The 26,036-nt window shown below is 38.4% G+C and overlaps 1 protein-coding gene across 1 annotated transcript in view; it reads left to right on the top strand.

Annotated features, from left to right (window-relative positions):
• Positions 1 to 24,661, top strand: part of HLCS (holocarboxylase synthetase) — an 87,260-nt gene extending 62,599 nt beyond the window's left edge. Inside the window, exons 7-11 of the mRNA XM_058184528.1 lie at positions 7,087 to 7,154; positions 9,144 to 9,304; positions 21,206 to 21,320; positions 21,961 to 22,174; positions 23,040 to 24,661. Of these exons, the coding sequence (XP_058040511.1) occupies positions 7,087 to 7,154; positions 9,144 to 9,304; positions 21,206 to 21,320; positions 21,961 to 22,174; positions 23,040 to 23,208 (727 nt within the window). The 3' untranslated portion in view covers positions 23,209 to 24,661. The remainder of the gene's footprint in view (positions 1 to 7,086; positions 7,155 to 9,143; positions 9,305 to 21,205; positions 21,321 to 21,960; positions 22,175 to 23,039) is intronic.
• The last annotated feature ends 1,375 nt before the right edge of the window (positions 24,662 to 26,036 follow it).

The raw sequence follows: 26,036 nt of genomic DNA, 5'->3' as shown, positions 1-26,036 counted from the left end.
TCATTGGGGTTTTTATGTTTATAAATTACAGTTGGAGGGGACTAACATGGCAAACATCAAAAGTATGATTTATTGCCTGCTCCTGTTAGTCTAACTCACTATGCAACCATTTCATTCTACTGCTCAGGTCACTGCTTTAAAACTACAGTATTTATGATTCAGAAGCTAAATAAAATCAGCCCACTTACCATGAATTTATATGAAATTCACAATTAATTCTTCATGAAAACATTGTAATAAAAGCTAGATTTTTATCTAATTTTATAAGTTTGTAATTCATTTATAATGGCTATTATTAGCAAAAAAATTGTATGGAATAACTCAGTCCTACCTCTTTTGTTTTGGTTCTATCTCTATAGTCCCCAGCTGCATTATCTAATCCCAATGAAGAAAATTAAGTCAATGTAAAACTATACTCTGTTTTTTTACAGAGAGGTCACGAATAGTCTGTCTTCCTTTGGTAGCCACCAGTATTCCTATTACACTTCATTTATATAGTTGAAGGACTCAGGAGAACCAGCTGGGCTCCCTGTCTGCGCTCATCAAGTGTTAATTTCTGAAAGAGGTATTGCTGTCATGAACAAGTGCTGAAGGTACTCTGGTGGTCCTGCCAAACAACAAGAGCTCTTAATTAGTGCCAATGTTCAATCAGGCTGCTTAACCTGCCACAGAGCTGAGAAGGTCATGTTCCTTCCTTCAGCACTGCCAACAGAAAATACCCAAGAACAGCCCCCAAGTGTTTCTTTTACTTTAAGAATAACTTGCTAAAGTAACAAGACACTTTTTTTGAGGATGGTGCACAAAGAATAGTATATCTGTTTTGGGGGGGAAAAATCCACTGTAAATTTTTCAGAGGAATGCTTTTTATACTTCTTTAATCATTGTAAATGCTATTTTTTTCTAATTCTCAGCTACTTCTGATTTTAATTTTGAGTATTTAAGTGAAAAAATGTATGTTAGTTGCTGAGCATTATTTTGCTCCTATAGACGATTATAGAATTAAAACAATATTTTTTCTGAAAAATTCTTTGTATGTTTCACAAATTAATGTATTTATTATCATATCATATGAAGTGGGGGCTTGGGTTGTAGAAATTAATAGCCACATAGGAATAAGCTTTTCCCATAATGAATTTAGAACTCTGGCACACTAGTATTATTTACTTTGAGGGCAGAAATTCTCTTTCCACTTTCCTAAAATTACCATTTATCTATAGGTATTTGTACAGGAAAACTAAATTTTACAGAAAAAACTTCCTTTCAACAGAGATTTAATAAATTTAATTTTAAGGCGTTTCAAGTTTAACCAGCAACTAAAGGGGAAATATTAATGTGTGTGTGGAGGGGGGTGGTTTTTTCTGATAAAATGAAGAAAGGACTGAACCAAAAACATTTATGTTCTTTTTAAATTCATAGAGTAGCAATATTTTGGATACATATTGTTTGTGGCTTATTTTCCTTTAAATATATAAAAATGGGAAAAATAGGGACAGTACTTGTTATTTTGCACATTAATTAAAATAGATTGAACACACCCAATGTGTCTTTGTGTCTTGGAAAACTTCATTTATATTGGAACTTTTGCATTTGCATTGCAATTTTACCATATATTGGCCAAAGGTTGCCACCCAGAAATGAATATATGTCTAAAATCTCATTGATGTGCTTAATTAATTTAATTAATAAATAATTTGGAGAGCAGACTTTTAAACTACCAGTTTACTACATATTTGTTGCACTCTTAAGTATCAGCATAAACAAATGGTTGATTTGATTTTTAACCATTTTTGTCTGAATAGCCTATAAATGGCTGGACCGTGTGTGTGTGTGTGCGCGCGCGCATTGTAAGAGCCAGTTCTGTAGCTATACATATGAGAGTTTGTAAGACAGTCCTCTTTATAAAACTATGTGCATTATGAAAGAATGCCATGTCTTTTTTTGAGTGGAATACATTGGAATGCTCTCTTGTGCAGGTGGATAGATGGCATGTTAATCCTCTTGTATATATGCACGCTTATCATGGCAACTATATTGTTCTGATAGTTTTACACAAGGCTAGAATAATTCAATGTTCAACAAGCTTGTTTGCCAACATTCTTACAGAACTGAACACAAAGAATTTGTAGTTTTCCTCTCATGTTTTCATTACTTCCAGTTATGATTTTACTTAATAGATTGTTTTTATTGTAAGGAAAAGGAATTTAGATTTGTAGTGCTTACAGTAATTAGTTCACTAACAATTTATTGAACTGCCTGGAAATAAATATGCTATATCTAATATATAAGTTGTCTCTTTTCATCTTTGATACCTGATGTTACTTCTCTTATGTACTTTTACTACAGTGGAAAATACATTCATGGGTGCAGTAATGAAAAGTCTATTTTCATGGATGCAGTATGAGGAAGTCTATTTTCAAGCAATCCCTCTAAAACTTCACTGTTGAAAACTGCATTCACTTGTATCTAGTTTATTTTAATATTGTCTACGATGACATTATAGTATATAGCAGTCATACTATCTAATATACTAGAAATACAGGCATACTATTCTGGTATTCTCCCCCTTCCTTTTTTCCTAACTTTTCTAACTTTTGTGCTTCCAATTTTCTGACATACTTTATATGTTTACTAGGAAATGTTGTATTATAAGTTCATTCCTAGTGATGCTTATTTTCTAATAAACATGTTTAAGTACTAAATATTACTGCATGAGTGTGTAGCTTTTACAGGTCACAGGTTAAATCTTCATATAGCGTTTATATTTTCCAGCCCATGATATGTAGTGGGGCAATTAATGATGGGATCAGAAACAGGAAGCCTCTGGAAGACAAATAACTCCTATTTCTGTTATTAAATATCCGCAAATGCTCCCAAATGGCTCCAAATTCATTGCTGAATGAGCAGCTACATAATTCACATAAATATATGTGAATAAAACAATACATCAATATATTTGGCAAAAATTCTCTCACTTCTGAGATACATTGTGACATACAACAATTTGAAGAAAATAACTTTGAAATGTAATGGTAAAAGTTACTTCTGTCCCCAGTTTTGTTTCTTTAAAACCATCTAAAATATAATCTTATCCTTACATAGCTGCAGAATCGTAACAAAGCAGAATATGTCTTTAGGAGTTTCAGGGTTATAGGAATATATTCTTTATTGGCCAAGTGTGATTGGACACACAGGGAATTAAAACATCAGCATCGATTTCATACAACAGTCAGACCATTGACGTATCAGACTTCTTGTGGTTCTAATTCCAATTTTAAGTAGGCAGAAAATGTCATCTATAGAAGTCTAAAAATTAGTGAACTTTGTGGAATTTCATTTATTTTGTTTTAGTCTAGTCAGTGGTCAAGGCACCAGGCTAGAAACCAGGAAACTGAAATCTAGGCATGAAAGCTGGCTGGGTGACTTTGGATCAGTCACTCTCTTTCAGCCATATTCACCTCACAGGATTGCTATTGTGAATATAGAAGGAGGAAAGACTATTAGATTAGTTTACCATCTGGACTTATTTATAAAAATAATAAAGGCAAGATAAAAAATTCTTTTAAAAATTAAATCTATGATAACAAGTATTTTTTATGGAAAGTGCTAAACCGTCAATTGTGTTGTAAATGTTGTACCTTGATAAACGTATCTTTTCTTTTATGTACACTGAGAGCATATGCACCAAGACAAATTCCTTGTGTGTCCAATCACACTTGGCCAATAAAAATTCTATTCTATTCTATTATAAAGGGTTTTGAAGTAGTACAAGTTAAAAAGTTTTGTCTGGTTTTATCAAAAAAATTGACTAGTAGAAAATGATAATTCTTAACAGTATTTTAAGATAAAATTTCAATTGGAAATTGTTGAAGTACTAAATATTCAAAAGACTCCAACTGTAACAATTTCTATATTACCAGTTACTAGAAATTTCCGATTTGAGTACATACAATTTGAGTATTTCGTTTATTTATTCTTTGGACAATTTATTGTTTAAATAAATGAATAAATAAATATTTTCTTTTAGAAATGAACAGGTAAAATAAAACAAATTGTATGAGGCTTTGCTTAATTTGTAATACATAAACCTGTAAACTTCCTCATTTTCTATTGTATTAAAGTTCAAAAATAATAGTATAATGTAACTATTTTGTTATGTAATAACATATACATAATTGAACTCATAATTAGAATATCATAACAATGAGATGAAAATCAGATGTTTAATTAATAAATATATTAAGTCAAAGTTTATATACTATATATGATTCCTGTAAGAAACACAAACTTGCATTCTATTTAAATTATTTTAGACAAAATTATTGTTTCGATACCTTCACAGTCATAATACCATGTTAAGCCTAGAATAGATTATTGTTTACAGTTGCTCATTTCAGTTAAAAAACTAATTTTGAAAATTAGGACTAAATGCATAAGGCACACGGAATTTATTATACCCTTGGAGCCATGTGGCAATGCCCTTAGAGTTATCTCAGGTAATATAAATAAATCTCTCTCTAATGCTTCAATCTATGTATTAGCAGCTTCTCTAAATTGTATCCCTTCTTACAGAATTTCTTCTTAGCCTTTAGTAGGGCATGGCTCCAGCCACACTATGCATTATGCTTCTTTAATCTTTCTTTAATCACCTAGTTCTAAAATGCTCTGCTGTTATTATATCTATTTTCCTTTTTCTCAGTTTTCTTCCTTAGACTTGTGGCATGCAATTTGCTTCTTAATGCAGAATCTCAACAGGGAGTAGAGAGTTGCTTCAGCTAAACTTATAATATGTCTATTGCAATATGTCCATATTTAAATTAGATTTCCTTTATTGTAACACAAATGTGGCATTGAAAAATGTTCAGTTTAAATATACACAGCATTTAGGAGACAATGTCAAATATAAATAAATATAAAATTATATAAGAATCTTTCTTCCAATTCCTAATACAACCAACTATATCCCCAACTATAATAGTTGATAGTAGATGGCAGTTCAGGGTAGCCAAGAGAACCAGTGATCAAGCTCTGTTTAACATCAGAACATTTGGCAATTGCTTAGAAAAATTATTCCAATTAATATTTGCACTGACATAAGAAAACATTGCAATACTACATCTATAGCTCAGTTATTTGTAGTAACTAATTGCTTTCAGAATAATTCAGTCCTTTTATAGTCATGTGAAAAACAGAACCATGCTGAAGAGACATTCAAAATCATTTTGATAATGTGCTATATGCCTTATCTGACTTTTATCTAGCTTGTTATCATAAAACATCACTCTTTAGACCTGTTACCTATAAAACATCACTCTTTTTCTAAATTTTGTAAAACTCAGAAATTATTATGTGTACCATTCTAGTTTATTGTTGAGAGCCAGTTTGGTGTAATGGTTAAGACATAGGGCTAAAAACCAGGAGACAGTGAGTTCTAGTCTGCTATAAGATCCTGCCTCAGCTATCTTCTCAGGAAAGCATGATTCTTGAAACAACTAGCATTTCAAAATGATCTTTTACAGAGAGAAAGTGATTGCAAAGAAGTTAGGTGGAGTCTGAAATTTGTGCGCAAAGTGTTAAGCTAATTTTTCCCTTCAACCTCCACCCCAATACCCCATGTCCACCAGTGGCCAATAGAATGCCGCAAAGTAGTTTTGAGAACTCAAATTCATGGTGGTGATAATAGTCTTTCTCAGGCACCGCTACCTTGGTAAGAGGCTGGAACTGTTTGAGAGGGAGAGTCTGTCCAGATGGTCCATTCCTCTTCCCTAATTCCCAAGCAGTTACAGCAAAAGCAAAAGCATGCAAAGCATTCAACCCACAAAGCCTCCCCCCTCCTTTTCAGAATGGCAGTGTTCCGACAGGGACCTGACACCTGCCTTAGGAACAAAATCAGCTGAGTGATATTAGATCAGTTACTTTTTTTTAGCCTTAGGAAGGAGGTAATAGCAAACAACCTCTGAAAAATCTTGCCCAAAAAACTGCAGGCATGATATTATGAGACACAATTGAACAGAAGAAAAAAAAATAGTTTATTGTATGCATTTCTTGCATTAAATTTTATGCATTTTTGTGTGAAAATGGGGTTTTAAGCTTTTCATAATTTACGTCTCTCTGATATATCTAGCAAGTTTTTTTCTATTAAATAAATTTTATTTTCTCTCCAATTTAAATATTAAAGTGTATTATGAAAGCTTAATATTATCCAGATACTATCAATATTACTTAAAATAATATTTTCATAAGCACATTTGCTTAAATTAATATTGATTCATTTTGTGGCCTGAATTCACATTAGCTTCTACCTATCTGTCAAAGGAAAGCTGAAGGGCTATTTCTAAATACAGAGCAGAAGCCCATAATAAGACAGTATTCTCTAGCATTCTCAGAAGGTGTAGATTTATTCTCTGCAATTAAACCATAATTAGTTCTCAAGGGATGTCTCTTTTCACCTGCTTTATGCCAGCCTCCTGATTTTCTGAAATTGCTGCTGTTCAAGAGTATAGCAATGAGATTTGTTTAAGTAGAAATTGTTTGTTTGAAATTGCCAGTTGTCATTCATAGAAAGCAGTGATGCGTATTAGTGAGAATGAATGGCTCAAAATTAAATGGAGGAAGTATGGTAAGGTAAAGGTAATGGTTTCCCTCGCACATACGTGCTAGTCGTTGCCGACTCTAGGGGGCGGTGCTCATCTCCGTTTCAAAGCCAAAGAGCCAGCGCAGTCCGAAGTGTATGGTACATGTATTTAAATGTACTGTATCTTAATGATACTTTGTCTGTCATATTTTCATTTATTTATTTATTTATTTATTATTTACATTTCTATACCGCCCTTCTCCGAAGACTCAGGGCTATTTACATCCAAGTTAAAAAGACATATACAAAAATTAAAACACAATATTTGAATTTAAAAATCTGAATCCATAGGCCGAGTATTAAAATAACAAGTAATAAATTTAAAAGTAAATAAATTTGAATGTTTTATGTTATACTTCTGACCTAAAGTTCAAATACTATAAAAACCTCTGTTTTTTTAAAAAAAACATACAGCTTACAAACAGTAATTCACTTTTTAACATTGTATTTTGCAGATTGATGTACAAGACGCCACAGGAAATGGGTCTTATAGCAATTGCAGCTCAACAAATTCAGGGAAAGGGTAAGTTGATACAACTACAGTGTAAGGGAAGAAAAGGTATTATGCAGTACTATTCATAAAGGTATTATGTAATAGTAACCATACTCATACTAATTATGCCCATACAAATTGGGTAATCTATTCAGTCTATGTGGAAATCTATCCTCACTTTTTGCAATAACAAAACAATTATTATCATTCTAATATTGAGTAATTAAAATATGCCCATATTGCCAGTAGGAATTGAATTTCTACTCATGGGAGATTATCTTTAAAATAATCAGATCTGCTGAATAAAACCATTATGAATTAATAGAGAAAAATTTTTCGCTTGTGGTTATAGTTTTCATAAACCTTTAATTAAGTTGTATTTTTTCATAGTCATCCTTGTATGTAAAACTACCACAATAAAAAGAACCACTAACTACATACAGAAGTGGTAATAACGTATCAAACGTTTGACTTTTGCTCTAGCTAACCCCTAAAATATCAGAAGAATTGTTACTAATCTTTAATTTTCATTTGTTTTCAAGCCATGACTTGAAATTCTATATTGTAAATGGAATCCTTAGGATGATATATACAACCCTCTGTTTTCAATTAATACTGTTCATGATATCAGCAAACTTTTTCTGGGACATACAGAGATCTCCTTTTAGTCCGTGTGTGAAGAATATAGTTCAACATTTTATTCTGTATATTTTTACAGATATATACATTTATGCATCTATAAATATAAGTGTGTGTGTGTGTGTGTGTGTGTGTGTGTGTGTGTGTGTGTGTACGTACTAAAAGAATTATACAAAATGCATCCATTCATCAAAAAGTCAAAATAGTGGCTACCATTTAATCAAAGCCCTAGCCCTTTAGTTATCTAAAAATTGTCATCTTCTTATTGTAATTGTCCACTCACCTTCAAAGTGACCTCAAGATGCATTTTACTGCTCCACTTCTGAAGCACATTTTTCCTTTCTTATTATCATGGAGAAAATTTGTCTCGTAATTGCTAAGAGTCAATTCTCACTTGATGACAAATAATTAAAGTGTTTAAAGCTAGGTGAACATCAATGTTCCATTAACTATTTTGTAGAGAAAGAATTGCCTATACAACTGAGTCACTACTTATCACACATTGTGTTTCTCTAACTCCCTTTGCCAGCATTGCTGATACAGCACTGTGGTTAAGAACTTTGGTTGAATGTAGAGAGAAGATTATCATTTTGAAACCCAGTAGGAATGTTTGTTCCTTTGAGTATTATTATTAACAATTTTTATTTTATGATTTGACTCTTTAAATAAGACTAAAAGCTTATATTTTTAGTCCTATAGATAGAATGATTTCATCTTTGCACTAAGATAGCCCAGATAGTTGTTTGGGAGATGGGGGAGGGAGGGTGAAATCCTTTCAATTCATAGATACATAGCTTTGGATACATTTTCTTCATCAGTATAACCAATACAAGCATAATACTTTTGACACATTTGTTTAATTGTGTTATCTTTATCTAATTTTAGGGCTTGTGTAAGAAACAGATAACTTTTAGATTTTATGTATGCAGAAATTTTGAAAATTCAATGGGGTTAACTTCTAAGCACCACTATGTGTTCGTTTCATAATTCCATCCTCCATTTTGACTTCTTTCAACAAATATTCATTTCTCTCTACAGAGCGCGTATTATTAATCTTTCTACTAGTATTTGTGTATCTTAAATTTCCTCCACCCATTTTCCTACTACACTGAAAATATTCCACCAATGTAAACAAATTCACCAGTATAAACTTTCTTCAGATCAAAATAGTGAACCTTTTGGATTTTTTTTATAAATCTTTTTTATAAATCAGATTTCTTTTATAATTGGGATTTCTTTCTCTGCAGTTACTTTTTAAACTTTTGGTTTTGGTTTTTGCTTCCTTACTTCACCAGATTTTCTTAATCTTCTGATGAAATATTTTCCATTTGGTAAATGTTACTTGTGTGTAAACAATGTATATTTCCCTTTTTTTTTAAGGACGAGGTGGAAATACCTGGTTGAGTCCTGTGGGAACTGCTCTATCAACTTTGCATGTTATCATTCCTTTTACTTCAAAATTGGGTCAAAGGATTCCATTTATTCAACATTTGGTGTCTCTAGCAATTGTGGAAGCTGTTAGATCCATACCTGGATATCAGGTATTGTATTTTTTTTTTCATTTATATCCCACCCTTCTCCGAAGACTCAGGGCGGCTTACAGTGTATAAGGCAATAGTCTCATTCTATTTGTATATTTACAAAGTCAACTTATTGCCCCCCCAACAATCTGGGTCCTCATTTTACCTACCTTATAAAGGATGGAAGGCTGAGTCAACCTTGGGCCGGGCTTGAACCTGCAGTAATTGCAGGCTAGTGTGTTCTAATAACAGGCTCCTTACAGCCTGAGCTATTCCGGCCTTTTTCATTATGGTTCTTTGAAATTATATAATATTTCCTAAGCCTCAATTTATAGCAAGAATTCTGAATGGGACTGAGAAATCATCTTGCCCAATTATTTCGAAAGAGTTTCACCTGGTTAGCTCTAAGGAAATAATCAGAGTCCATGGACTGTGATCTTTGCCACCTGTGTTTTTGGTCTATATCCCTATGTCAGTGGTGAAATCTGAACCGGTTTGCTACCGGTTCACTGGTTGCTCAAATGCGAGGTGCGCGTGTGCAGTGCATGCGAGTGCACACCAAAAGGAGACATGTGATAAGTAGAACAGTGTGCAGGGGGGGGGGGTGATCAGCTGTGGTGCACAATCTTTTTTTTTTTACTTTTAAAAGCATTGATTTTAAAAGTAAAAAAAAGCCTCTGGCGATCACACGGCTCAGCTGGAATCGTCAGAGCCCTTTAAAAGCATTTTTTACAACCTCTTCGGCCGAATAGGTTATAAAAATGCTTTTAAAAGTTAAAAAAAAGGCTCTGATGCTCAGCTGAGCATGGGTGGAGGGTGGGGCAGATATTTTTGCTACCAGTTCTCCGAACCACCCACCGCCATCGCTACCAGATTGGGCGATCCAGTCCAAACCAGGAGCATTTCACCCCTGCTATATATCTCTTTACCACTATTTAATTATTAACATATTATATATAATAACCTCTTGAGGTTGACCTAGTGCCTAGAAGGTATGGTCCAGATATGGACAAAAGGTTGCAGCTCAACCTTGGTAAGGTCGAATAGCTCTGAGATTTTTGGTTCCTTGGATCCAGTGCTTTTTCCCTTTTAAATTCTGTTCATTAACTTAACATACCCCCAAAGTTTTTTCATAATGTAAGAGTTCTCCTGGATTTAGAGTTCTTGTTTGAAGAATAGGTGGCAGCCAAAGCCAAGTTGGCCTTTGCATAGATTCATCTTGTGTGCCACTTACACCAGAAGGCCTTATTCTCTGTCACTCTGTCTAAGTCACTTCCCAGTTGGATTGCTCTACACGAGCTTCCCTTAAAGAACACTTGGAACCTTCAATTGGTACAGAATGCAGTGACATGTTAAGTGGGTGCGTCAGCGTTCACTCATCTAACACCCCTGCTAATGCCATTGGCTCCCAGTAAGCTTCTGGATGCAATTTAATTTTATTAAATATACATTGTAACAATTCACTATATTGAATTACTGTAATCAAGATAGATATGTGGTTTAATTGAACCTTTGAGCACACTTTATTTTGGTCATAAAACTGATGAAGGAAACTGACAAGTAGAAAAACTAAATATGAGAATTGCTTGAGAAGTTTATTGAAGAAACTTCAGTACCTACTTTGTTCCATTTTAAAATACTTTTTTTTTGCATAACTTGTTTAATGTTAACAATGTTTATGCCAAGTTCTAAAGAAAGAGGCTAACCATATTTCTCTAGGAGGAAATCAGATATCATTAGTGCTTGTTACACTCCAATCTTCTTTAATACTCATCTATTTCCTTTGAAAGTAAGCAATTCTCATTACTGGCCAACTGTATTTTATTGGATTAGTTGATGAAAACTTACATTCTCCAGACAGGTGGGAAAACGGCAGTCAGGCAAGGGTTAACTCTTGTGTCAAGCTTGTAGGACCGAGTCTTTATTTTTGTTTCAAGCCCCGCCTTATCCTGTTGTCTCTCCAGTTTTTTACTCGGTCCCAAGCTGGACTAACGTGTCTTCCTACGCTCCTCAGTTATCTCTATCTATTAGGATTTGGTTTCTATTTTATTTGGTTAATTTTTTAGCACTATTTACAACAAATATACCGGATAAAGGATCACTAGCCCCACTTTGCAAACGGACGTCTGCAGAAGCTATTTGACTTGCCGGCTGGCAGATTTATGATTCAGCAGCCTCTCAGGACTCGGAGAGGTCTGCTTGGCTTCCCAACTCTGCAAAGGGGGCTGAGTTTTTCTGCAAGCTGCGTTTAAAAGCTTTTGCTGAGCAGCTCAAAAGGCGCATCGAGAGAGTTCAGCACAGCCCTTATCTTTCCGATCGGCTGCAGCCTTGGGCAAACAAATTAGCTGACGCCTCTACGGAAGCCTCCCCACGCAAGTAAATCACCGGCTGGTGGGGATAGCGGGGGAGGCATAGAGTGGTGCCTCTTACTAGAGCTTTGCTTCTGAGGCCACAAGGGGCTGTTTTTTATTGGCGCGATCTCTCGGAACGGCTAATTTTGGCGCGAAAAGACTCCGGGCGCCATTTTGGAGGTAATTAAAATTCCTTTGGCCGATCGCCATTTTTGGGCAGCCCTGCAGGAGATAGAGGATAGCAACCGGTATTGCTAACCCAGATATCCTTTGTCCTTGCTTCAGGAGCTCAGAATTCAGTGAGTTTAGTCACCCTTTTTCAGAGGATTATTAGAAAATGAGCAAAAAGGCTAATAAAGAGAAAAATCTCACCTGAAGATGACCCAGGGGAGGGAACATCAGCCTCCACAGGCAGACCTTCCAAAAGCAGGGGATCTGAGCTCAAATCAAAACCCACAGTGGAAGAAAAGAGGAGACACAGGGCATTGGAGAAGGCTGTTTCCAAGGCCCAGCAACAAGCCTCTCTCACATCCAGGCCACAGTCCACTGTGAGTACTACTCCTTCCCGGGAGGAGGAACAGTCCCTCACAGGGCAGCCTCCTTGACCTCTTTACCTCCAAATTGGTCACCAGATCAACCTACCACAGGGTCTACTCCGGTCCCTATAGACGAGGCTCCTTTGTTCCAGACTATACCTGAAGAGGATTTGGAACCAATCCAACATACTAATACCAGGGAGCCCATTCCAACTGATCCCAACCCCAATCCTATTCAAGGCCCGGGGGGTCTACAACTGCCACCGGAGTTTGGAACCCTGATTGCTAATGCAATTCGTTCTAGCTTCATGCAATGTTACCAACAGGAGTCCAAGCTTTCGGCTCCCTTAGCCAGAGCTCAACAGGAACATTTAGGTTCTGAAGACATTATGTCAGAACACGGTCAGACTGTATCTCCTGATCATTCTGACCAAGAATATTTGTCAGAGGGAGAGATCCCTAGGGATGAGGCCCTGTCGGAAGATGAAGGCTTGGATCTTGAGCAACCAGCCTTCATTGGCTTATTCAATCCTCAAGTCTTTAAATCACTATTACGTAAGGCCCAAATGACCACCCGATTGGGAGAAGTGGCCACAACAAGGATTAGTAAGGAGAAAGGGGATAATCCTTCTACTTCTTTATTTTCTGAACCAGCAGTAACGGCAGACGCTGTACCGTCCCCTAAACTATTCACAGACGTGGTTCAACGACAATGGGGTATCCCAGGTTCTGGACCTTTCCCTAACAGCCTAGACAAACGCTTATACAATATGACTTCTGAAATGTCCAACCTACTACAGGTTCCGATGGTAGACAATCCCATAGTTTCTCTCTCTTCTACTTCCCACATAACGGGACCTCCAGAGGAATACCTTCGTCCTAAAGACAAGAGGGCCGAAAAGGTTCTAATCAAAGGACACCAGGCAGCAGCATGGTCAGTGAAGGCTGCTGCTTCAGCATCTTTCTTCAACAGAGCTACCATCATTTGGTTGAAACAATTACAAGCAAGAACAAATCCAACTGAAACAAGGTCCCACCAGGACCTTAACAAGATTATCGCAGCGCTTGAATACTCAGCAGATGCCACACTCAATGCCGCTCGTTTCGCCTCCAAGGCCATAGGGTCTTCAATCACATCGCGCAGGCTCCTTTGGCTTCGTAATTGGCAGGCAGATGTAAAGAACAAATGGAGACTAGCATCATCACCTTTTTCAGGGGATAAATTGTTTGGTGAGCCACTTGAACCCCTCTTGATTGAAACAAAAGACAAGCGGAAAATCCTGCCATCGTTATCCAGGCGCTCTGATCTTCGTTCAGTTCCTTATCCTCGTCATCAGTCCTTTCGAGGGTCTGATACCAGCTTCTACCAGTCACGCCAACACAGACCTTTTCAGCCCAGAGGTTCCTTTCTGCAGGATAATCAGGTCAGAGCATCTTACAAAAATTCTTCCAGAAAGCCCTTCCGCGGGGGTAGGGGCAGGGGCTTCCGCAGATCCAAGTAATTCATTCACTTCCCCTCCCATTGGCGGACGCCTGTCCCTTTTCTCCGCCCACTGGGAATCTACCATTTCAGATGCTTGGGTTCTTCAAACTATTCGGGAAGGTCTCTTTTTAGAATTCATCTCCATTCCCCCGAGGGTTTTTATTCCTTGCCCCATTTCTCACGACAGTCATAACCGTGCTATCATGGAAGAGGCCATTACTCATCTCTCCAATATCAAAGCTATTCAACAGGTTCCACAGTCTCATCAGGGCAAGGGGTTTTACTCTAGACTTTTTGTAGTAGCTAAATCCTCGGGGGGATGGAGGGCAATTCTGGACCTTAAATCTTTAAATAAATTCATTTCCTATCGAAAATTCAAAATGCAGTCCTTACAGTCTATTTTAGAGGCTATTCGCCCAGGGGATTTCATGGCATCCATAGATTTAACAGAAGCTTATCTTCATGTTCTTATAGCCCCGGGACACAGAAAATTCCTCCGTTTCTGTTACAATGGCCAACATTTTCAATACAGAGCCCTTCCATTTGGGTTATCTTCGGCCCCTAGAGTATTCTCTAAGGTCATGGGAGCTTTAATTGGTTACATCCGCACTCATCCCATCCGCATCCAATTCTATCTGGATGATATTCTTCTCATGTCCCGATCTGAGCCCTTGGCTCATCGGGACTTAGATACCACTATCCATATCCTACAGGAACATGGATTTTCCATAAATTGGTCCAAAAGCCACCTCTCTCCTACTAATACTATTTTACATCTGGGAGCAATCATAGATTCCAAACAGTCCTTAGTGTACCTTTCCCAGGATCGCCAGAATAGTCTCAAGGATCTGGTCAGACAGATCATTAATTCCCGATCCAGTCCCTTAAAATCCCTTTCCCAGTTGTTGGGTAAGATGGTTTCCACTTTTGGAATTGTACCCTGGTCTCGCTTACACAGCAGGGAACTGCAATGGACCTTACTCCCGTATCAGCGAAGAGGCCAGTCCACGTCACTAACAAGAGTACGTCTTCTACCAAAGACACTGACTTCTCTTCAGTGGTGGTTGTCAGACGCTCTGTCCAAGGGCAGTCGTTTCAGGGAACCCAACAGACTTATCCTTACGACCGATGCCAGCCTCACAGGTTGGGGAGCCCACCTGGGTCCAAACATGGCCCAAGGCGTATGGTCAGCACAGGAACAAAGACTCAGTATAAACCTTTTGGAACTAAGAGCGATTCACAAAGCCCTTCTCCAGTTCCACGACTTAGTGAAGGGTCAGGACATTCTTGTGCTCACAGACAATACAACAGCAAAAGCCCATATAAACAGATGGGGAGGCACACATTCAAAAACCCTTATGACAGAGACATTCAAACTCGGCCACTGGGCCGAACTCAATCTTCTCTCTCTTCGAGCGTCCCATATCTCAGGCACAGCAAATGTGCGGGCGGATGCCCTCAGTCGCCACCATCTAGATCAAGCAGAGTGGAAACTAGCTCCAACTCTTTTTCAAGAGATCTCCCGTCGATTCGGCCTTCCCAAGGTGGATCTATTTGCAACTCCCTTAAATCATCAACTTCCCAGATTTTTCACCAGGTTCCCGTCTCCAGGGGCAGAAGCAGTGGACGCGCTAAGATCACCATGGCCACGGGAACTGCTTTATGCGTTCTCTCCGCTCCCATTAATCCCCAGGGTCATCCGAAAACTCCTGGAAGAGAAGGCCGAACTCATTCTCCTGGCTCCTCATTGGCCTCGGAGGCCTTGGTTTGCAGACCTCAAATCTCTATCGGTAACAAAACCTTGGCGCATTCCAGACAACCAGATTGCTCTCAGTCAGGGCGTTCTCAGCCATCCAGAACCTCAGTGGTTACAGCTCACCATCTGGCGGTTGAGCGGGACATCCTAGCGGGTCTCAACATTCCTCCAGACGCGGTTCCCACGATTCAGGCAGCACGCCGGCCATCCACTAAGCGCATATACCAATTCACTTGGAAAGCTTTCGCTATCTGGTGTTCCAAGAGGTCCATTCCACCTACGGACCCTGACTTAGCCCACATCATTGGTTTCCTCCAAGAAGGCTTGACTTCAGGTCTCTCTCCTAACACGCTTAGACGTCAAGTGGCAGCTCTCTCCTTGGTCCTTACCTTCAGCTCATCGGAGTCCCTGGCAAAGAACCCAGTTATCAGACTTTTTTTAAGGGGAGCCTCTAACTTGCATCCCCCCACGATTCACAGGTACCCTTCCTGGAACCTTAACAAAGTTCTCAATACATTAATGAGGGCACCATTTGAACCACTCCGAGAAGTGTCGTTATGACTCTTGACTTTCAAAGTGACTTTCCTTATTGCCATCACATCAGCTCACCGCATATCGGAATTGGCAGCGCTCTCAACACGTAAAGACCTTTGCATTTTTCACCTCGATAGGGTAGTTCTTCGCCTCGATCCAACCTTCGTTCCAAAAGTTAATTCCCTATTTCACCGTTCTCAGGAACTAATTCTTCCGAATTTCTGTCCCTCACCCAAACATCGGAGAGAACATGAATGGCACACGTTGGATGTCCGCAGAGCTTTAAAGATATACTTACATCGCACTTCTCCATTTCGTAAAACGGAAGCCCTCCTGGTTTCCTTCCAGCCTTCTTCGTTAGGTTCCAAGGTTTCGGGACCTACCATTGGCAGATGGATCCGGGCCACCATAGCCATGGCATACGATTTACAATCTCTACCTCGGCCCAAAAACATTACGGCACACTCCACGAGAAGCGCCTCCACTTCGGCAGCTTGGGCGATCCAGGCACCCTTGGAAGAAGTATGCAGGGCGGCTACTTGGTCTTCACCGTCGCCTTTCATCAGACACTATAAACTCGATACCTACGCATCGGCGGAAGCCTCCTTCGGTAGACGAGTTTTACAAAGTGTACACGACAACCCATGACTCAGCGGCCTATCTTCACCCTCCCAGATGGTCACCTAGCTTTGGTATGTCCCTTGCCTGACTGCCGTTTTCCCACCTGTCTGGAGAATGGACGTTGGTCTTACCTGAGACGTCCTTTCTCAGCAAGGAGGAAAATGGCAGTCAGCCCCACCCTTCTGGGGCCTATCTTCGTCCATGGGGGGGGGGCGTACATTAATTGTTTGTCATTTCAGGAAGACACGTTGAGTCTGAAACAGCGTCCTCGCCAAAAACTGGAGAGACAACAGGATAAGGCGGGGCTTGAAACAAAAATAAAGACTCGGTCCTACAAGCTTGACACAAGAGTTAACCCTTGCCTGACTGCCGTTTTCCTCCTTGCTGAGAAAGGACGTCTCAGGTAAGACCAACGTCCATTACCTCTGTTATATGTATATAGTCCAATTAGGTTAAGCAAAATGGGCATGCTGCAGATCCTGTCAGCCAAAGAATGTTGGCTGGTGGAAAGCAGAAGATGAGCTTTTTCTACAGTGGCCCCATTCTATGGAACATCCTCCCTTCTGAGATCAGATTTAGTTTCAAGTAAAATATAGTGCTCTGTGATTTAGAAGGTTAATCAGTGGTGATATTAAGCCTATTCTGGTGAACCAGTAGCAGCGGCTGCAAGAGGCTCCGTCCACCTGCCTGGACGTCATGACGTCCCATTTTTTATATTCTGCACATGCGTGGTACGCCCTGCGCATGCGTAGAGGTGCACTCACTCACATTTGTGAACCTCTAGCGAAGGTAAGTGAATACCACTTCGAGGTTAATGTAAAAGTCTGTTGAAGAGAGAGAAGGAATTAATACCTTCCAGAAGTTTCGTGACTCTTTTGAGTGGATAGATGACTTACAATTTTAAGAACGTGCTATTTCTGAAGCAAATTGATTACCATTATGACTAGGGTTGCAAAATGGATTAGGGTTACAAAATGAGTTGCTGGGAGGTTGCAATGTGGATTGCAACTGACTAAGAGAGCAGCTTCCTGGAATGCTATCTGTTCCCCTTTATTCTGAACAAGGTCTGAATTCTGAAAGGTCTGAACTAGGTTCCCCGCCATCATTTACCCTTCTCCTTTTTTTCTGGGTAGGATACATTTGAACAAAGTATGGACTTCAAATGTCCTTCCTTTCTTCCTTTCTATTTTCTGAGGAAATTGGAGAAATCCATTTGGAATCCAGAGACATTCTTGGAATTAAAAATGTTTTACAGCAAGCTATCTTTGCCTGCCTGTCTTTCTGCTTTTCTATCTTTCTTTAAACAATGTAAAAAGGTCAATTGGGGGAGAAAATAATCTTTGAAAGTATATTGAGTGCTATTTGAGGACATTTCTTTACAGGAGTATCTCAAATGTCTTGTCTTGCTATGTTTTAGACTATTATATACCACTCCTTGTTTTGCAACTACAATCACTTGCAGCAATTTTTTTTTAATTTGAATTTATATCCCGCCCATTCTCCGAAGACTCAGGGCGGCTTACAATGTATTAAGCAATAGTCTTCATCCATTTGTATATTATATACAAAGTCAACTTTTATTGCCCACAACAATCTGGGTCCTCATTTTACCTACCTTATAAAGGATGGAAGGCTGAATTTAGTCACTGAGTGAACATGTGACAGAGACTGTGAAGATTGCTAATTACTGTTGGCTCATTCCTGTATATTATCTTGTACCTGACCCATTAATAATAATAACTTTTATTGTCACTGCACAACATATGTACAATGAGATTGGTGGAGCTCCCTCAGTGCACCTTCCTAACACAATAAAACTCACAGTGAAGACAGAAAATCCCTAACCCAATAAATCATATTAACAAACACCCAGTTTCATTGCACCAGTGTGAACATGTTACACATTGTGCTGGCCTTGCAAGTCCATCGTACTACGTAGTTATGATGTTATTTCGCATTCAAGAGTCTGACAGCCCATGAATAAAAACTGTTCTTCAGCCTGTTTGTGTGGCTGGCTATGCTTCTATATCTCCTTCCCGATGGTAGAGGGTAAAGAAGTGTTGGCCATGGTGTGAGTCATTTTTCCCACCGCCCTGAAAGAGGCGGTGGTGAGGCCCCTCCTCAAGAAGCCTTCCTTGGATCCAGCTGTATTGGCGAACTATCGTCCAGTCTCCAACCTTCGCTTTTTGGCGAAGGTTGTTGAGAGTGTGGTGGCATATCAGCTTCCCCAATACCTGGAGGAAACTATCTTTCTAGACCCGTTCCAGTCCGGCTTCAGACCTGGTTACAGCACCGAGACGGCTTTGGTCGTGTTGGTGGATGACCTCTGGAGGGCTCGGGACAGGGGATGTTCCTCTGTCCTGGTCCTGTTAGATCTGTCGGCAGCTTTTGATACCATCGACCATGGTATCCTGCTGCGGCGGTTGGAGGATTGGGAGTGGGAGGCACCGTTTATCGGTGGTTCTCATCCTATCTCTCTGACCGTGTTGGCAGGGGGGCAGACAGTGTTGGCAGGGGGGCAGAGATCGACCTCTAGGTCCCTCACTTGTGGGGTGCCTCAGGGGTCAGTTCTCTCGCCTCTTCTGTTCAACATCTATATGAAGCCACTGGGTGAGGTTATCCGTGGTTTCGAGGTGGATTATCATCTGTACGCTGATAATACTCAGCTGTACATTTCCACCCCGAACCACCCCAACGAAGCTGTCGAGGTGATGGACCGGTGTCTTGAGGCCGTGCAGGTCTGGATGGGGAGGAACAGGCTCCAACTCAACCCCACCAAGACAGAATGGCTGTGGGTTCCGGCGTCCCGGTACAGTCAGCTTACGCCTTCGCTGACTGGGGGGGGGGTGAAGTTCTGACCCCCAGGGGAAGGGTGCGCAACTTGGGCCTTCTCCTGGACGATCGGCTGTCTTTAGAAGAACATTTGACGGCCGTCGCCAGGGGAGCATTTTATCAGGTTCGCCAGATGCACCACTTGCGCCCCTTTCTTGATCGGGACTCCTTACGCACGGTCACTCACGCCCTCGTTACTTCTCGCCTGGACTATTGCAATGCTCTCTACATGGGGCTCCCCTTGAAGAGCACCGGGAGGCTCCAGCTAGTCCAGAATGCGCTGCACGGGTAATCGTGGGAGCACCACGTTGCTCCCATATAACACCTATCCTGCGCGGCCCGCACTGGCTGCCGGTAGCCTTCCGGGTGCAATTCAAGGTGCTAGTGCTCACCTTTAAAGCGCTCCATGGCTTAGGACCGGGCTATTTACGAGACCGCCTTCTGCCACCGATAGCCTCCCAACGACCTGTGCGCTCCCACAGAGTGGGCCTGCTCCGGGTGCCATCAGCCAAACAGTGTCGGCTGGTGGCCCCCAGGGGGAGAGCCTTCTCTGTGGCAGCACCGATCCTATGGAATGAGTTACTTCCAGGGCTACGCCAACTTTCCGACCTCCGTACCTTCAAGCGGGAACTGAAGACTCTACTATTCAATCGGGTGGGACTAGCCTAAATATTTATTTTAATTTAATATTTATTTTAATTTAATTTTAATTTAATATTTATTTTAATTTAATTTTAATTTAATTTTAAATGTATTAATCTATTTATAATTTTTAAATTTTAAGGGTTTTATATCGGTCTATGACCGTTTTAGTTTAAATTGGCCTGTTAAATATTTCATTTTAAATGTATTTTAAATCTGGGATTTATATTGTGGATTTATGTGTTTTAAATAAGGCTGTACACCGCCCTGAGTCCTTCGGGAGAAGGGCAGTCTAGAAATTTAATAAATAAATAAATCCCTGAGAATTTTCCTCACTCTTCTAAGGCAGCAAGCCCTAGCAATCTCGTCTAGTGGTATCAGGGGACAGCCCACAATGTTTTGTGCTGTGCTCACCACCCTCTGTAATGTTTTTCTATCTGCGGCTGTCAAGCTGGTATGCCATACCATGATGCAATAAGTGAGGACGCTTTCTATTGTGAACTGGTCATCAGTTGTTGTTCCACCCTTTTTTTACGCAAGACCCTAAGGAAATGGAGTCTCTGTTGGGCCTTCCTGGCCACCTCGATCGTGTTGTTTTTCCCTTTTTTTTTGTCCTTTTTTTTTTTACCCCTTGAAGGGTAGAGAGATTGCTTAAACAAATTATCTTTTTCTGAGCTGTTTTTTTCCACAACCTAATGTTTCTGTAAACCACAAGTTAGTGTTGTGACCTTGATTAGAATCATCCTCCTGGCTGTGATGCTGCCTGAAACTGACTAAACCTTGATCAGTTTCACACTGAAGGTTTTTCTTACCAGGCACTTGAAAATTTGTTCATACTTGGTACATTGGTGAGAAAATGATTTTTTTATTACCATATAATTTGTGAATAGTCACTAACCAAGGTAGTCTATAAATAAAGAGTGGGTATGTTCTACCTATAAAATTCTGACCCCATAAAATAGCAAAATAAAAAATGCATGAAATTGTAGTCATGCATATTTGGAAGCATATCGAGTAAAATGCCATGTGTGTTCTCTGTATTGATTGCCCTTGTTTTCTTCAAAAACTTTTATGAAGCAATTAAGTTGCTTATGATTTCTTCTTTTTAAGAGGTATAATCTTTGTAGTTTCAAAGAAACTTACCTATATGCAAATTTCTTTTTGTAGGAAATAGATCTTCGGTTGAAATGGCCAAATGATATATACTACAGTGACCTTATGAAACTTGGTGGTGTTTTAGTAAATTCCACATTAACAGGAGATACGTTCCATATACTTATTGGTAAGAATATCAGAAATTTCCATTATGGTGGTTTATAATATAGCCTATTTTTGACATACAGTAGCAAATTGAACAACGTAATTATGATCCCCTAGAACTGTCATGAATATGCATCTGGAATATTTCTATTCCAACACATAATTTGCAAGATAATTTATTTATCTGATTGTTTTGTGACAAAGTGCTGCGGGATAAAGACAATAAAATGTTTCTCAACCTCAGAAAAGCTCTAACTAAATACCATATATTATTATTAGGAAGGCAGGTTTTTTGCTACTCTAGATCACCAGTTTTCTTCAGCAAGTCTTGCATTATGACCAGTTCCTTGTTTTAAGGTGGGAATATATTGATAACAATTTAGCATCTTAGTCTTATGTTTGTGAGTAATCAATTAATTAATTAAAGTAATTTATATGGTTATGTTGTTTTGTCTTTAAAAAAAGAGATGGGTTTCAAATTATATGAGCTTGTGTCATTTTACATCATTAGAAAAAGTAAATATCTTAAGAACTCTGTAAAAAGATTTTTATATCTATCTAAATGATTTAGAATGAAATCTATTACCATAATAAAAGAAATAATTTTACAGATATACATGACATTTTATATACCTTTTTTACAATGACTTATTCCTCCTCAGGATTTGGATTTAATGTTAACAATAGCAACCCAACTGTATGTATCAATGATCTCATTATGGAGTATAATAAGACAATGAATACAACTTTAGAGCCGTTAAATGGTGACTGCCTGATTGCAAGAAGTGTAACCATATTGGAAAATCTGATCAACATCTTTCAGGAGAAGGGACCAAATGGAATTCTTCCCATGTACTATAAATACTGGGTGCATAGGTGATTAAATTATTATTCTCAATTAACCATAAGATTTCTTAAAGCAATAGTGACTGACCAGGTTTTAATTTTTATTATTTATCATAGTTTGCTTAGTAGGCTATATATAGACATATTTAATTAAAAATTGTGTTTAGCACATATAATTTAAAATATATCAGGGTGTCAGAATTTGATTCATAAAGGCCTAATTTTTGGCTACTACATCAAAAACCGAAAAGACAGACTAGAAATTAATAAATTAGCGCTGAAAAACTCTAGAAAACTATATCTATTCTCTACTGTACTCTAGAGTAGGAAATTTTCATGCTATTATTCCTTCTGATTATTTTTTTCTTCTGTTCAATCTTGTTTTATTCTTGGAGATGGCCTGGTCAAGTCCCTGCAGTTTTCTGGGCAAACTTTTTCAGAAGTTGTTTGCCACTGCCTCCTCCTTAGGGCTGAGAAAAAGTGACTGCCCCAAGGTGACTTTGTGCCTAAGGCAGGACTAGAACTCACCCTCTCCCAATTTCTAGCCTGATACTTGAACCACTACTCCAAACTGCTCTCCATTATGATGATAAGCAATTAATGAATTCCATATGAATCTTACATAGAATCCATATGCATTTGTTAATAATTATTTTCCCAAAGTATATATTTAATACTCAGTACTCAGTAAGTTCCTTGGAACAATGACTTATCATGCTCATATGAATATTTGTTGATCAATGAATGAAATACATTGTTATATGCAGATGTTTACACAAAGTGGATAATCAGAGACTAATGATACTTTGCAGACAGGGATTCATTATTAATAGAATAGTCAGACTGAAATTTCATATATGTTGTATTAATCAAATAATTTTGTTTTCCATTTCAGTGGTAAGCAAGTCCGACTCGGAAATGATGAGGGACCATTGGTATGGATTGTTGGGGTAGATGATTCTGGATTCCTTCAAGTTTATGAGGAAGGCAAAGATGTTATCACTGTGCACCCAGATGGGAATTCTTTTGATATGCTAAGAAATCTTATAATTCCTAAACAATAGTTTTTTATATGGTAAAACAATCATTCACTTAGCAGACTGTTTTGTATTCAGCACTTATTATGAGTGCTTAGTAGAGGCAGTAACAACATTTTTCTTCTTTTTAAGAAGCAGGAAAATAACAATAGTACTGTATGTATCAAGCAAAAGAAATAATTTTGCATAACTATTTTTTTGTTAGGTTCTCTTCTTAGTAAGCGGAGATGGTATTTGGAAATTTTTCCTGTTTCTCTTCTTTTCTTTCAGGATTGTGTACAAATGTGAAAAAAGCATTGCAATAAGTATTAAAATCAATAATATCTAATTTTTGAGATGGATCATTTGGAATTTTCCAAAAGAAACTGTTATGTTACGATGTATATTCTCCAAACTTCTGCTTATAGTAATTGTTAACACTAATAATCATGCAATTTTGTGTTATTTCTGTTTTTTACAAGGAAAAGTTTTTCAACAAATATTAAAATAGTAATACATTATCTGGTTTTAATTAAGTAGTAGATGGTTATATTACTTTTCAAACTTGAATAAATGATCAAAAGTGAACATAGCTTTCTGAAAGGGAATTGCCTAGGCTGTACTGGAGCCTAAGCTTTCCATAACTTTTTGTACATTCAAGTTTTAAAGCTAAACATTAGAGGTAGAATTACCACTAATTTAACAGAACACTATAGGTTCTTTTTGTTGCCCATTATTTTCTGGCTTCTTTTCTTTAGGTCAGCTTAGAGTAAAAACTAGTCTGGGCAAATAGGATTAACTTATTAATATTTTTAAGACTCTCTTCAGTCACAGTAGTTAACAGAACCAATATTGCAACAGAATTTGCTGTAGCTTACTTTGCATCATTTCTCCTTTACTCAGTAAGATTCTGCTGATCGTCTTTGATGCTATTTTCAAATCCAAATAAAGATGTGATATTTTCATCCTCAAAGATTCTTTTCAAAAATCTCGATGCATAATGTGCTTTTAGGGATTGATTTTGGTTTTGTAATTTACACAAATACCCAATCTAAAATTTTAAAACAATTTCAAATTGCTAGGGAATTGAGTTAGCATGCCCTCTTTATTAACACTGTAGGCTTTAAAATACTCTCCTTTTGTTCAGAAAGTTCTCCCCCACCCAGACATGCAGATTTAGCAGAACTGTCTAAGATTCACTTTAAAAAGAACCTAAAAATACGTTTATTGGCTTCATTATGAATCCAAGAAGGCCTAAACAAGCAAGCAAGCATGCTGATCTGTAATGAAGGATAAATGGTGTCTTTACATTTTGGAGACTGGATAATTTGTCTATGTATTATTGGATATTAAATTGCCCTTTCATTGAAGATGAAGATTTTGACTTTCGATACGTAATGCTTTCCATACTGATATTGACAATTGTTTAAACTTCATTTTGCTTAGTGCATTTCTAACATTTTTTAAAAGAATAAAATAATTGCATTAATTTATGTGGTTTTTTTAAAATCCCTGATTTAAATTATGTGAAGTAATTATTTGCATACCTGTCTGATACTAACTTTTTTTTAAAAGAAATCTATTTATTGCTCTATGGAGACAAATCCCAAGGAGGTCTCCAAATATCCTCATCCCCTGTAGTCAACTTGCTCTGAAGTAGGGTCAGTATTTTTTATATGTTGGGAAGGAATAGCTCATCCCCAGTTGCTGTCCTGTCTTGTCTTCCATCAGCATCCATGCAATCAGGTATGCCTTATATGAATGTTTGCTCTTGCAAAGTGTCTACAGAGATTGTCAATCATCCAGGTCAAGGTTGTCCCAAAGATGCTTTTCAAAAGGCAACTGGACTTTCTTTTTTCCCCCTGGAAAATGTTTTGCTTCTATCTAAGAAGCTTCTTCAGTTTTGAGTGAACTGAAGTTGGATGAGAAGCAAACCATTTTTAAGGAATGTTGGAAGAAATGTCCATCTGGGTTCAGTTCCAAGTGTGGAAAAAGACACTGGAAACATGGAGACTGCTTGGAAATATGGTTTAATGGTGGACAGGATCACATGGTTTGAGTTCTGAACAGAAAAAAGGGATGAGATGCTGAGCGCGCCCTGGCTTTATGCTTTCTCTGAGCTTTGAACTTCCTGGGGCACAGGAAAAGTATCCTGATTAGCTAGCCTTGCTGGCTGATGTAATCTTCCCAGGTGCCATGTAGTGAGTTTCTGTTGCTAGATGGGTCCTATTGTGTTGCAGATGATGGTCCATTGACAAAGGTGGAGAGAGCGAGTTTCTGCCTCTGGCCCATTGACAAAGGTGGGGGGAGGCAGGAAGCTGAAGGGAGCTGCTTTGTCCTTAAAACATGTTTCTCAATTTCTCATCCAGGGAAATATATTTTTGCCTTTTTTAATATTTCCTAAAATATTTAATTCTTCTAGGAGGGGGGTGGATGCTAACTTCCTACAGGAAAAACAAGAAAGACAACATAACAAACCACTATGGCCCAGAACTTGCTTGAAAAGCCAAATCCTACAAATGTCCTTCCTTCTCCCAAACTCATCCCACCACTCTGGAATTGATGATTTAGTGATGAAATTGGTAATGGCAGTTAATCACAGTCTGTCCAGAATGGATCTGCTATCATTTCTGAACAAGAGGACTAATAGCCATATTTTCCATCTTCAAATCACTAGCCAGCTGTTCTGAAGAGAAAATTAGATTCATGTGTTCTCCTACCATATTTGAGTCAGATACTAATTGAAATTGAAACAAGACCATTGTTGCCATGTGGGCCATGAATTTCCAAATCATGAAGATTAAAATTTCCCAGCACCATTAATCTGAGAGAATCAAAATGATCTATGATGAAATACAGTGGCTTGGGATAGGGAA

The sequence above is a fragment of the Ahaetulla prasina genome, chromosome 5 (assembly GCF_028640845.1).
Source record: "Ahaetulla prasina isolate Xishuangbanna chromosome 5, ASM2864084v1, whole genome shotgun sequence".
Taxonomy (NCBI): domain Eukaryota; kingdom Metazoa; phylum Chordata; class Lepidosauria; order Squamata; family Colubridae; genus Ahaetulla; species Ahaetulla prasina.
The sequence above is the reverse complement of the archived record's forward strand: the minus strand, read 5'-3'. Positions and strand labels throughout refer to the sequence as shown.